This window comes from Orycteropus afer, unplaced genomic scaffold (genome assembly GCF_000298275.1).
Source record: "Orycteropus afer afer isolate SDZICR_OR568_19922 unplaced genomic scaffold, OryAfe1.0 scaffold00043, whole genome shotgun sequence".
In the NCBI taxonomy this organism is placed as follows: Eukaryota; Metazoa; Chordata; class Mammalia; order Tubulidentata; family Orycteropodidae; genus Orycteropus; species Orycteropus afer.
Window position 1 is genome coordinate 823804 of NW_006921630.1, and position 14044 is coordinate 837847.

General features: G+C 38.9%; 1 protein-coding gene across 1 annotated transcript in view; it reads left to right on the forward strand.

Moving 5' to 3' along the window:
- PAPPA2 (pappalysin 2) overlaps window positions 1-14044 on the forward strand; it is a 513722-nt gene that overhangs the window by 344953 nt on the left and 154725 nt on the right. Inside the window, exon 12 of the mRNA XM_007937607.1 lies at window positions 13853-13988. Within this exon, the coding sequence (XP_007935798.1) occupies window positions 13853-13988 (136 nt within the window). The remainder of the gene's footprint in view (window positions 1-13852; window positions 13989-14044) is intronic.

Here is a 14044-nt window from a genome sequence, read left to right on the forward strand (position 1 = left end):
TGAATTTTATTGACAAATCTGTTTTATTTTGGATTTCTGCATTTGTGTTCACATGGGAAATTAGCTTATGTATTTATATAGTCTCTTTATATTGACCTAGTGATTGAAATATTCAGATTATACATGCCTCGTAAAATTTATTGTGCAGTTTTTCCTCTTTTTGATTTTGTAAAACAACTTGTATAAAATAGGGATTATCTGTTCTTTTAAAATTTGGCAGGATCCACCTATAACATTACTTGAACAAAGAGCTTATTTGAGGAAAGATTTAAATTTGCCATTTAAGTTTCTTTGATTTTTATTAATACATGCAATTTTTCTAAATCTTCTCCAATTTTGGCCTATTAGATATTTCCGGAAATTTATCAGCTTTTTCTGCATATTACTATTTAGTGTTGATAGTTTTTTGTAATGTGTGCTTATTATATTTCATCTCTATTTTAGCTATAGTTATCATTCCTTTTACATTGTAAGTCTTTGAACATTCTTTTTTTCTTCTTCATGTGGTAACATGTGCCAAAGCCTTGTCTACCTTATTATGGTCTTTAAAAAACAACTCTTAGTTTCATTTATCTCTCTTTTTGTTTCAGTTCTCTAATTCCCTGATTTCCACCCTTACCTTATTATTTCCTTCCTTATTTTTTCTCTGAATTTAAACAGATGTTCTTTTTCTAGCTTCTTGTGCTGAATGCTTAGATAATTTACTTTGTGTTCAGTAATTCTCCCCCTAAGTACTAGTTTAGCTGTATCCTATCATAGTGCTTTCATTGCCATTCATCTTTAAGAATTTTGACCTACCAGCCACTCCTAGGAAGGAAGGTTGGGCAATCTACTTCCATAGTGATACTGCCTCGGAAACCCAAGGAGGGGTTGCTGTGAGTTGGATCTGACTCAATGACAGTGAATTTGGTTTTGTTTTTTTTTATGAAACTGTGGTTTATTTAATAGCTTTTTGTTAGATTACAGCGCTGATTTTTTAGAGCGTAACAACTTCGAGTTGGGTTGGCTTTGTCATTGTGAGAGAATTTTTATTTTCCTCACCTTTGCCCTACATTTTAGAAGCAATTAAATATTGAGCCTTTATTCATTCAGAATATATGGACCAGTTTGTAGATGAAATGTGTATTCCCCATTAGCTAGTCAAAAAATGTCTACCATTCTTAACATTATTCTCTATTTTTTTATATACACAAATATTTATATAATCCTTCCTTCTATTCCTCTTTTTAAATTTGTGTTCCCTATGATTCTCTCTTTTAGCTCTTCTCTTTTTCTTTTTTACTGTGCATTTTAATCTTTCTCATTTAAGGTTACAGATAAAATACAGGATACCTACTTGAATTTAAATTTCAAACAAGCAATGATAACTTTTTTAGAATAGGTATGTCCCATGCAATATTTGAGATATATTTATATTAAAAGCTTATTCTTGTTTGTCATTCAACTTTAAGTAAACATCTTTTTTTTGTTTGTTTGTATTTCTGCCAACCCTTCTAGTTTTTTCTTTATTTAATCAGTTAGATTCCAATACTTTATTTAGAGGTCATTTCAACAACCCAGAAAACTGTCCAGATTCACAATTAAGCAAAAAAGTAAAGAGCCCATGTGCAAAAGGCACCACTTCAATCACTAAATCTCTTGACTTTGTTACTGAAGGTGAGAAGGCCCTCTGTAAGAATCTATTCATTTTACATAGAACTCTAACAATATTAAAAACCAAAAAAAAAAACCCCACTGCCATTGACTCGGTTCTGATTCGTAGCGACGCCCATTGGGTTTGTCAGGGCAGTAAATCTTTATGGAAGCAGATGGTTCAGTCTTGTTTCCGGGCAGTGGTTGGTGGATCTGAACCACCAACCTTCTGATTAGCAATCAGATGCCTTAGGCACTGTGCTACCAGATCTCCTCTACTAACAATATTAGTAATCTGAATTTTCAGTCTGGTACAGAAAAGTATCAGCATGTTATGAGGAAATTTAGAAGCTGAGAGAAAAAAAAAAAAAAACTAAAGTCAGAAGAATATTGTAAGTCCTATTTGCCATTAACCAGTCAAAAGACCTTATATAAATCATACAGACTACCTGGGCATCACTTCATTCTTAAAATAAGGTGTTTGTACAGGTAATTCCTTTTAGCTCTGCATTTTAATTTTAAGCTTGGTGGTGAATTTGTAAAAGAATGAGGCAATAAACAACATGATCAATAAAAATATTGCTATCTTAAGCTACTACATGCTTCAGACAGAGATAATTAGATCTACTAATGCCTTTAGAGTCTTGAAATTTGCTCTTGAATGCAGAGTAGCTAAAGCAAGTGGAATGTTTTGAGGAACAGTGTTCTAAAGCCTTTCCTTTCATTGAAGAACTTTGTTCCTCAAAACATTCCATTTGCTTTAGCTATGCTCCATTCAAGAGCAAATTTCAGAGTCTCTTCTGAAATCTATTTTTCTTCAGCTTTAATTGGTACTTGCATATGAGAATTGATGGTCTGTTCCATAGTCAGCTCCTGGTCTTGTTTTGACTGATGATACTGAATTTCTCTATCCCCTCTTTCCACAGATATAGTTAATTTGATTCCTGTGTATTCTATCTGACAATGTCCACATGTATAATCATGTTTATGTTGAAAAGAGAGTATTTGCAATGAATAAGTCACTGGTCTTGCAAAATTCTGTCATGAGATCTCTGTTATCATTTGTCACCAAGGCCATATTTTCCAACTACCAATGCTTCTTCATTGTTTCCAACTTTCACATTCCAATCACCAGTAATTATCCATGCATCTTGATTGCATGTTTGGTCAATTTCAGACTGCAGAAGTTGTTAAAAATCCTCAAATTCCTCATCTTTGGTTTTAGTGGTTGATGCATAAATTTGAATAATAGTAGCATTTACTGGTCTTCTTTGTAGGTGTATGGATATTATCCTATCACTGGCAGCTTTGTACTTCAGGATAGATCTTGAAATATTCTTTTTATGATGAATGTGACACTATTTCTCTTCAATTTATCTTACCAGTATAGTAGACCATGTAATGGCCTGATTTAAGACGGCCAATACCAGTCTGTTCCAACACACTAATGCCTAGGATATAGATCTTTATGTGTTATATAAAGACTTATGTGTTCACCTTTTACAACTTCATACTTCGTACATTCCACGTTCCAATTATTAAGGAATATTTGCAGATGCTCTTCCCATTTTGAGTCATGTCGCATCAGCAAATGAAGGCCCTGAAACATTACTCCATCCACATCATTAAATTCCACTCTACTTTGAGGAGACAGCTGTTCCCCAGTCATATTTTGAGTGCTTTCCAACTTGACAGACTAATCTTCTGATACTATATCACATGATGTTTTACTACTATACGTGAAGTTTTCCAGTAATATGTCAGACAGTGTTTCATGGCTATTCTTAAGGTTTTCAGTGGTCAGTTTTTTCAGAAGTGCATGGTGCCATTCTTCTTCCCAGTCTATCTTAGTCTGGAAACTCTGCTGAAACCTATCTGTCACATGTGACCTTCTGGTATTTAAAATACCAGTGGGAGAGCTTCCATCTTCACAGAAACATACAAGCCACCACAGTACAACAAACTGACAGATGAGTGGTGGAACTCAGAATATCATTGCTGATGTTAGATGGATCTTGGGTAAAAGCAAAGAATATCAGAAAGATATTTACCAGTGTTTTGTTGACTATATAAAAGCATTCAACTATGTGGATCCTAGCAAATTTGAATAACATTGCAAGAAAATGGGAATTCCAGGACACTTAATCATGCTCATGAGAAACCTATACATAGACCAAGAGGCTGTCATTCAAACAGGATGAGGGGATACTGCATGGTTTAAAATCAGAAGAGTATGTGTCAGGGTTGTATCTTTTCACCATAGTTATTTAATCTGTATGCTGAGCAAATAATCCAAGAAGCTGGACTATATGAAGAAGAATGTGGCATCAGGATTGGAGGAAGACTCATTAACAACCTGCAATATGCAGATGGCACAACTTTACTTGCTGAAAAGAAAGAGAACTTGAAGCACTTACTGATGAAAATCAAAGACTACAGTCTTCAGTATAACCTCAACATAAAGAAAACAAATATCCTCACAAGTGGACCAGTAAACAACATCTTGATAAATGGAAGAAAGGTTGAAGTTGTCAAGTATTTCATTTTACTTGGATCCACAGTCAACACCCAAGGAAGCAGCAGAAAAGAGATCAGATGTCTTACTGTACTGGGCAAATTTGCTGCAAAAGACCTCTTTAAAGTGTTAAGGAACATAGTTGTAAGACTCGGATGCACCTGACCTGAGCCATAGTATTTTCAGTTGCCTCATATGCATGTGAAAGCTGGACAATGAATAAAGAAGACCGAAGAAGAGTTAATGCCTTTGAATTATGGTGTTGGTGAAGAATACTGAAAATACCATGGACTGCCAAAAGAACTAACAATTCTGCCCTGGAAGAAGTGCAGCTGGCATGCTCCTTAGAAGTGAGAATGGCCAGACTTCATCTCACCTACTTTGGTCATGTTAGACGGGGCCATTCCTTGGAGAAGGATATCATGCTTGGTAAAGTAGAGGGTCAGTGGAAAAGGGGAAGACCCTCAACAAGATGGAGTGACACAGTGTCTGCATTGATAGGCTCAAGCATAGCAGGGATTGTGAGGATGGTGCAGGACTGGGCAGTATTTTGTTCTGTTGTAGATAGCTCTCTGTAAGTTGAAGCCGACTCAACAGAACCTAAGAGCAATAACAATAACAATTCAAAATATGTTTGCCAACCTGCTACTTTAGTGTCATCAGAGAACTAGTTAGAAATGCAAAACCTCAGACCTACTGAATCAGAATCTACATTTTAACAAGACTCCCTGAGTGATTTTGTATACACATTAAAGAATCATTTATATATATATATATGATTGAAAATTTTAGAATGTTCTTGTGTTTCAAAAGAAAATTTTCTGTTGTTTGGAAAGTTAATATTTGTGGATTTCTCATTCTCTAAGAATACAGCAAAAGTAGAATATTGTATGCACAAATAATTTCTTTAAAAGGATCAGCATAAGGCTAATCCTTATCAGGCAGGGGTTAAAGATGTCCCAAATGCCCAACTTTGTCAAACTGCCATACCATTCCATCATCTCTAACATCAACTCCTCCTCCCCTCAGTACTTTCTTTCCTGTCTTAGGGTTTTGTAATTCACTACAATGTCTCACAAAATTCACAAACCACCAAGGAAATGGCTCACATGGTTGTGCAGGTTGGCAAGTCCCAAATCTGTGGGTCAGAGGCTGACAATCCCAAATTGGCAGGTCAGAGAACAAGCTGTTGGCTCACAAGGTTGTGAAAGCTGGTGAATCTGGTCAGATGTCAGGCTGCTGACTCAAGTCACAAGAACCAGAGTCAGATGATGAAGAACCAGAGGCAAGATCTAGAGCAAGCAAGATAACTTTGCCAAAGCATTCATATATATTGGATGCAGACCATACCCTCAAGGAAATTAAGGGTGGTGACTTGAGTCATACCTTCTGGTAGAGTGGTTACTCAAGAAACATCCTACTCTAATCTTGCCTCATTAACATAATGGACAACTCACTCCAAAATGGGACCATAACCATAGCCATAGAGGCTAGAGTTTATATCACAAAACAGAGGACTATGGTTAAAGGGATGATATTAAGTAATTTATTGCACTGCATTCATTGTGCATATGATTTGTATTCCTATCAAAAGCTAGCCTAGTGCACTGAAAAAGGAACTCTATCTTCCAGTTCCTGAATAGTTTATTCCCACAGGGTAGTATGCTCATTTCCCATTTCCTTATTTGACTGCTACTAATCTAACTTTAGGAGCTCTGGTAGCATAGTGCCTAAGGCACTTGACTGCTAACCAGAAGGCTGGCGGTTCAAACCCACCAACCACTCCTCGGAAGGAAGGTTGGGCAATCCTACTTCCATAGTGATACTGCCTCGGAAACCCAAGGAGGGGTCGCTATGAGTCGGGGCCGACTTGATGGCAAATAACAACAACAACAATCTAACTTTAAAAGGAGCTCTGGTTGCTCTGTGGTTAGCTAACCAAAAAGTCAGCAGTTTGAATCCACCAGCTGCTCTGTGGCAGAAAGATGAGGCAGTCTGCTTCTGTAAAGTCTTAGAAACCCTGTGGGAGTCACTATGAGTCGGAGTTGACTCAATGGCAGTGGGTTTGGTTTTCGGTGGAATCTAACTTTATATTGCTTTTATGTGGAAACTTTTGCATGCCCAGCTATAACAACTTAACAGACTCTAAGTTACATGAATAATTGTGAAAGCCAGGGTGAATGAAAGCTTGCCTGGCTCTGCAGTAACCTCATCCATCTCCTCACTTAAGCATTCTTTTTCCCAAGAAAACCTTCCCCAGTTATATTCAATAACATCTTTTCTCACTCTAAGACTTTGTCTTAAGTGAGATTTCCCAAGGATTCAGTTTTAAATGTAGATTTTCATGCAGACAATTTATTGAGAACTGTCCTAGAGATCATCATGTGAGGTGGAATGACAAAGAAAGAAGGAGGAGTGGAGCTGTGAAACAGTTGCATGAAGTTCTCAGAATCCCACAGGTAGCCTTCAGGGTTGTCTTTCATTGTAATTCCACTCACTTCTATCACAAGAACACTGGACATGGTCTATCCACTCCCCAGTCCTCATTACTGGTAAGTGCCATGTCCTTGTATGAGAAGATTCTCTGCTTTTGAGGGCAATTTCCAAAAAGAGACTTAACTGTGAACTAAGTACCTCTGCCATGAAGGAGAAGACTGAGCAAGATACAACAACATCCACTACAGATTGATTTAGTCATTTTTCTTTCTCCTTTGGAGTTGCACAAGCTTTTCTACTAGAGTTTCTGCAAATTTGGGGGTCCAAAATCATGGTATAGGAAAAGGCACTTAGAAGAAATTGAGCCAATGGGCTGATTTCAGTCTAAGCTCATCCACTGACTTACAAAATCATCCACTTCCAAAAGTCCTCACCAACCCCACCAGAAAGCAGTAGGGATCATAATGATGAATCTCTATGCATTTCACAAAATGACAAGTAGAGCTCCCTCTTTTGAATTAAAAAGGATATAAGCACAGAATGTCTACAGCTTTACTTGTACTGTGAAAGAAAAACAGCAGAAATCAACCTGGTTTTAAGCTATCCCAAGGCAGGCATGTGGACTTGGGAATACAGTCAAATTAGGTGTAGGGCACTTCCCCATTTTGACTCACATCCTCAAGCATGGAGAGTATCAAGATAGCTCAATGATAAGAGGCTAATTGCTTCACACTATCCCTTCATCTGTCAGATTTAGACTCAGGTGGGATTCCCTGAACCTGTGAGACTTAGTCTCTCCCTTGTCACAATTTGTAAAGTCTACATAGACAGCAATATTATAACTTTCAATATACATAATTTGTGGTAGTTTAGCTTGTGTGTAAGTTGGCTGGGCCTGGTTGAGTGGCTGGGCAGCTGGTGGTAGTTATTCCCCATGATGAGACTGGCAATCAACTCCATGGAGGGATGTACCACCAGCAGCAGAGTAGCTGCCTTTGGGATGTAGTCTGCTTCCTGTATATAAGGAGAAGCTTGCGAATGGTCTCTTGCCATGCTTGGACCCTGCATGTAGCCGTGTCATTGCTGAGCAGCCTGCTATGCTCTGCCAACTTTGGGACTTAAAATGAACTTAAGTTAATGGCTTGCCGTGTGGTTTGGTAACATCGGGACTGTGCCTTTTTACTTGTCAACCTTGGGGCTTCTCAGCCTCAGCAGCCAGCAGCTGTTTGAGTGAAGAAACACCTCTAGCTCCAGTGGGCCAGGAGCAGGAGGCAGAGCTAGGCCCCAAGGTTAAGGGGCTTTCACCCAGCCCCAAGAGCCTGATACTTTGAACTTGGACTTAAAGCCTCCAAATTGTAAGAGTAAACTCCTGTTTATTAAGGCCATCCCATTTGTGGTATGTTTCCTGTCAGAGTGGCACTAGGTAACCAGAACAGAATTGCCAATGCTGGATAATTTTTCACCCACAAAAAAAGGAATATGGTTCAGGCAGTAGTTTAAGTGTTCTTAATCTGATTGCTGTTGACTCCCAAGAATGATCTCTGGTACAGTGGTTAAGGCTTTCACCTGCTAAACAAAAGGTCTGTGGGTCAAACCCATCAACTGTTCCATGGGAAAAAGATGAGGCAGTGTACTTCTGGAAAGATTTACAGCCTTGGAAACCCTATGGGGTTGGCTATGAGTTGGAAACAACTTGATGGCACTGGGTAAATTGTGTAACAGTTTTATGCCTAAATGCTTAAGTGACACCATTATTTTTAGGCAGGAGAGGGTACAAATGTCAATACATTTTCTAAGAGATCTGTGATTTCCTGCTCACCCCAAATTAAGAGCCACTGATACAGTAGAAAGAATACTGAACTTAAAGTTGGAAGGCCCAACTTCTTTTCTCTCTAGCATTTACCTAAGAGAAGTCACTTTAGTTCTCAAAATCAGTTTCTCCTTCTCTGACTTTGTATCCTATAGATGTGTACTTAAGAAATCTCAAGTAGGAATAAAAACCCAATGGGCTTGGTGAAGGCTTCAACAAATCATGTAATCATGCTTAGCAAACTGTAAAGTGATGTATGAACAGAAGGTAGTACCTGCTCACTTTTGTCCTGCTCAGGGGCCTCCTCTTTCCCTCTGGAATCAGGAAGTGCTGTAGATGAGTGAAAATGGAAAAGCACAGAAAAAATAACAACCCAGTAGCTAACCAAAAAACATTTTAAAACCTCAGAAAAGATTCTTTTCAAGTTTGTGGTGGAGTTTCAGGATCTGCTATCCAGTGACCACCACAAAGGATGACCTGGAAGTTGAAATCCTTGGCTTGAGCATGTCTGTGCCCAGCAAACAGATGGAGGAGAGTTTTCTTAAGCCCAAACAGTTCTGCATTAAAGAAATATTTCTTTCAGGTTTACCCTCACCAGTAACCAGAGGTTAGATCTGGTAGTTAATGTGTTTCCTTTGGATGAAAAAGCAACTGAGGGTGTGTGATTGACCATTTGTCCGTCAGTCAGTTTGTATCGTCTCTAGCTATCTCTCTGGCTAACTATCCATCCATCCATCCAATCCATCATCTATATCTAACCTATGTTTTCTCTAGTTTCAACATATATTCTTACAGATACACTGAGTTAATTTCACTAGCCATCCCTCTATCTTGATCAGTTCTTCAGAAAAAAAAAACTCACTGCCATTGAGTCAATTTAAATTCATAGTGATCCTAGACACAGTAGAACTGCCACATATGATTTCCAAGTCCTCATCTTTTTCCCACAGAGTTGCTGGTGAGTTCAAACCACTGACCTTTTGGTTAGAACCCAAATGCTTTAGCCAGAGCTCCTTATGAATGGTTCCTCAGTCCTGGAAAAATACTTGCTTTTCTAATAGGCCTTACCTCCTTCCTTATATCTGGCCATAGTTTGTTGTTTTCCTTCATAAGAACCATGTTTAAATAAATTTATTGTGTAGGTAATACATGAATAAAATCCCCTTGTTAAAATAAATAATAAAGCATTACTGATAGAACGGGAGCTCTGGTGGCATAGTGCCTAAGGCATTTGGCTGCTAACCAGAAGGCTAGTGGTTCAAACCCACCAGCCACTCCTCAGAAAGAAGATTGGGCAATCTACTTCTGTAGAGATACCACCTTGAAAATCCAAGGAGGGGTTGCTATGAATTGGAAATGACTCGATGGTAGTAAGTTCATTTATTTTTTTGTTTGTTTGTTTGTTTGTTTGTTTTCTTTTTTAACTGATAGAGCTAAAGATCTTTTTTGACATTCTAGCTCTTTGAGGTTTCTCATCTGACATTCCTAGTCTACATCTCTTATCTGAGTATCCCCCAGAGGTGCATCCTGGGAGCTTTGTCCTGCAGGGGACAGCTGTTCTTTGATGAATTTGGTGTAATATTAGAGGAGTGTCACACCTGTATAGCAGAGGTGGCATGGGGATAGACTAAAGCTTTGAGTTGCTGTAGCTTCTGCTCTAACTACTTATCTTTTAGTTCTGGGAGCTCTGGTGGCATAGTGCCTAAGACATTTGACTGCTAACCAGAAGGCTGGTTGTTCAAACCCACCAGCCACTACTTGGAAGGAAGACTGGGCAATCTACTTCTGTAGAGATACCACCTCTGAAATCCAAGGAGAGGTCACTGGAAATATAAATGTATTATTTCATTTAAAGTAAAAATAGTCTTTATTATATACATTAAGGAGCGTGGGTGGCACAATGGTTAAACACTTGGCTGCTAACTGAAAGGTCAGCAGTTCTAACCCCCCAGCCACTATGCAGGAGAAAAGACTTGGCAATCTGCTCCTGTAGAGATTGCGGACTAGAAAACCCTATAGGATTACATAAGGTTGCTATGAGTCAGAATTGACTTGATGGCATTCAACAACAACAACATTATGTACATTAAAATAGCCAGAACTAGGCCCTGGAAAGAACAACTTTGAAAAGTATCATCTTTCTTTGAATAAGGAACACATATTTAGTTTTCTAATTACACTATTGATTCTAGAAGTTTCTGTGTCTATTAGTTAAATAGTAGTAGGTCTTTAATAAGCACATATTGAACTGAATTTTCTTTATATAAAATGTATCTCTTGCATAGGTTTTATTTCTAAACTAAAGGTATATCTTATACCAAAAGCTTCAAATATTGCTAGTTTCTATGGAAGCAAAACCTGGAGTACCAATTCATATTTCTACAAGTGCCAATTTAAAATAGCATGTGTGAAGTTTTTTTAGCATTTAAATTCCAGAAAAAACAAAAAGCATAATTCTTTATATATCAAAAGACACAGGCAAATATCTCATTTTGAAATTTCATTCTTTCTCCTTTCCTTTCTGAAGTATAAATAGGATAAAAATATTTCTTTTTGGGAATCAGAATTATTGAATATTGAGTCTCTATGGGACCTCTGGTGGTATAGTGCCTAAGGCATCTGACTGCTAACCAGAAGGCTGGCAGTTGAAACCCACCATCCTCCTTGGAAGGAAGTATGGGCAATCTACTTCCGTAGTGATACCACCTCGGACACCCGAAGAGGGGTCACTGTGAGTCGGGTCCGACTCGACAGTAGTGTGTTTGGTTTTGGGTTTGTTTTTTTTTTTTGAGTCTCTATAATACAATGTTGTTGTTATGTGCCGTCGAGTCAGACCAGACTCACAGCTACCCCTCCTTGGGTTTCTGAGGCAGTATCGCTAAGGAGTAGATTGCCTAACCTTCCTTCCAAGGAGTGACTGGTGGGTTTCAACTGCCAGCCTTCTGGTTAGCAGTCAAGTGCTTTAGGCACTATGCTACCAGAGCTCCTATAATAAAATCCAACTGATTTTCAAAAGGAGATCAGTAGGCCTCTCCTCCCAGTCTTAGTCTGGAAGCTCTACTGAAGCCTATTTGATATTATAGCAACATGCAAGCATCCATTGACAGACAGACAGTGGCTGAGCATGAAGTACATTGACCCAGAATTGAACCAATTTCTCCGGCATGGAAAACCAGAATCCTACCACTGAGTCATCAGTGCCTCACCAGTTCCTTTTACCCCTGTTCATATCCAGTCTGTTCATATGTGCAGATTCAAATTGCTCAGTGCTTTTGAGGCACTGATAGGTGTATGAGAGAGTTTATAATTCCCTGTGTTTCTAGTTGTTGTTGTGAGGGCACAGTTGGTGTTCAGATGAGCATAAAATGTGGCTGGGTTTCCTATGTCCCTGTGAGAGGAAATGCCCAAGTGTCAGCATTCTGTACCTTAATCAAGCCCTTGTCTCCGTTTTGTATGGTCCAGCATTCATCTTCCTGTCTCTCCTTTATAAGTTTCACCTGCGGTTTTCCTACTTAAGACATGGCCTGGAAATTCTGGCCTAGCTACCTCCCACAAATCAAGGCACAAACCCACTGTCACCAGGAGTAGGCTTTGTGATTCAAAGTGACTTGGTATTCAAAGAGTCTTTAGAGCAAGGAGGGAAATTGCTAGGAGATGAAAAGTTAATCAGAGGTCTTGGGGGTGGGCCTTTGGGTCTGAGAAATCCACATCATAAGACCTAGTTTACTAACTAGCTCCAGGTGAGTGGTGTCTATTTTGAGACCCAACAGGGGCCTGGAAAGACTGAGCTTTTCTGTTCCTCATTGAAGCCACCCCCCCACTTCAGCTCTGAGTCCTATTGGGGTAAAGCCACCAGGTACTTGTTTGGGCTCTGTCTGTTCCTGGTTCAGGAAATAACCCAGAACTTTCTTCCAGGATTCAGGTCTCTTTTGTGGTATATGAAAAGGAAGAGGTTATAGGAGTTCCCAGGGGACTTTGATGTCATTTGCTGCTGTAGTAGGGGGCTTTGAGTTAGGTTCTTGGTTATTTTATGATGTGTTTCATGTTTACCTCTCATCCAGCTAGGGACAAAGCACCTCATATTGCAAGCCATAACCTATGGGTCTAGAGATCTTAAGCTATGAAGGAATATTTATTACTTCAAAGAGGGGAAATGAAAAGAGGTGGGGGAAGGACACTGTGAAAAGAGAGTGTGGCTGGTCTTTCTCTCAAATGAGTAGAAGGGAGAGCTGTAATACTTCAACCACTGAAAGTCATAAAATCACCTAATTAAGCCAGCAGTGCAAATGGGCACTCTATGAACACATCAAGACTCAGAAGAAGTCAGTCTGTGGACAAGGAAGAATTCTTATTAAAATGGAAAACATGTTTGACTTTCCTACTCCCCGCTTTTAAAGGCAGTCTCTGCCGTTCAATGCTGTTCCCTGCTTTAACACTGAGGACAATTTTCCTGCAGCTTCATCAGCATTGGAAGCTGAGTAAAAAGCTAGAGAAATGCACAAAGAACTTTGTAAGAGCCTGTGCTGGCTTCTGATTAAAGATGTAACACTAGGGAAGGTTGGGATTTGCTCTCAAAAGAAATTAAGAGTCATGCCAAACTCTAAGAAATGATATCAAACTTGAACTACTTCATCAAATAACTTCAGCATGAGAAATAAGCTCTCTAGTCCTCTTGTTTATCCCCCAACCTCTGAGATAAGGATTTCCAGGGACAAAACTTCCATTGCCTACTTTGAAAGCCTGTTTTAGTGTTAATCAGCCTAGTCTTTTAAGAGTATTCCTTATAAATAAATATGTTTTTCTGTGCTTCAGTGTTGTCTCCTTTTTCAGCCATGGACAGGGTGTATGTACTCAAACACCAGGAGAACTATATGAGAACAAACAGCTTGACAGCTTGTAATCTTAGAAGCAACAGACTTTGCAGTAGCCCCTCTCTGTTTGTGTCATACAGTTCATGTGTTAATGAGAGGCTATGATGAAAATTTTAGGAGAGAGGTGAGGAGAAGCGGGTGGGATAGCCAGTTATAGCAATGCAGAGTTTGGAATAGTTCAGAACTAGATGTTAGCGTGGTGATTATCTTGTCCACTTCTCTCACTTTAGAGATAAGGGGATATTGCACAGTTTGTTGTTTCTGGTGATGCTCTCTTTATATGATCTTTCTGAGAAATTTAAAATAAGACAAGCCCGAGTAAACAAGACACAGTTGAAGTAAGCAGTTTCAGAAAAATATAGATGTTCAGTAGCTAGAAATTATCTTCTTTTCACCTTATCTCGATTTTGCTTTGACCTAGGGTATCTTTCTGTCCCTACTCCAAATTTTTCTCATTTATAAATAAGAAGGAAGCTCTAATTTTGTGAATGCAAGGTATACGAGAAGAATAAGCATAGTGCATCACATGCCTAGATAGCCCTTTGGAAATAATGGCTTATATATATATGCATATGTGCTTATGCCTAGGTATGTTTCAATAGACCAGGAGTGGCCACAGCAATTTTCATTTTCTTAACTTCTGATGGCCTAGTCCCTGGGGAGCATCGACGGCCAACAGTGACCCTCCAGCTGACTGATGTCAGTGGAAGCAACCACTCTCTTGGTGAGTTTGACAACTATCTCTTTAGGGCCACTAAGGAACAACCTAATTGACCTAGG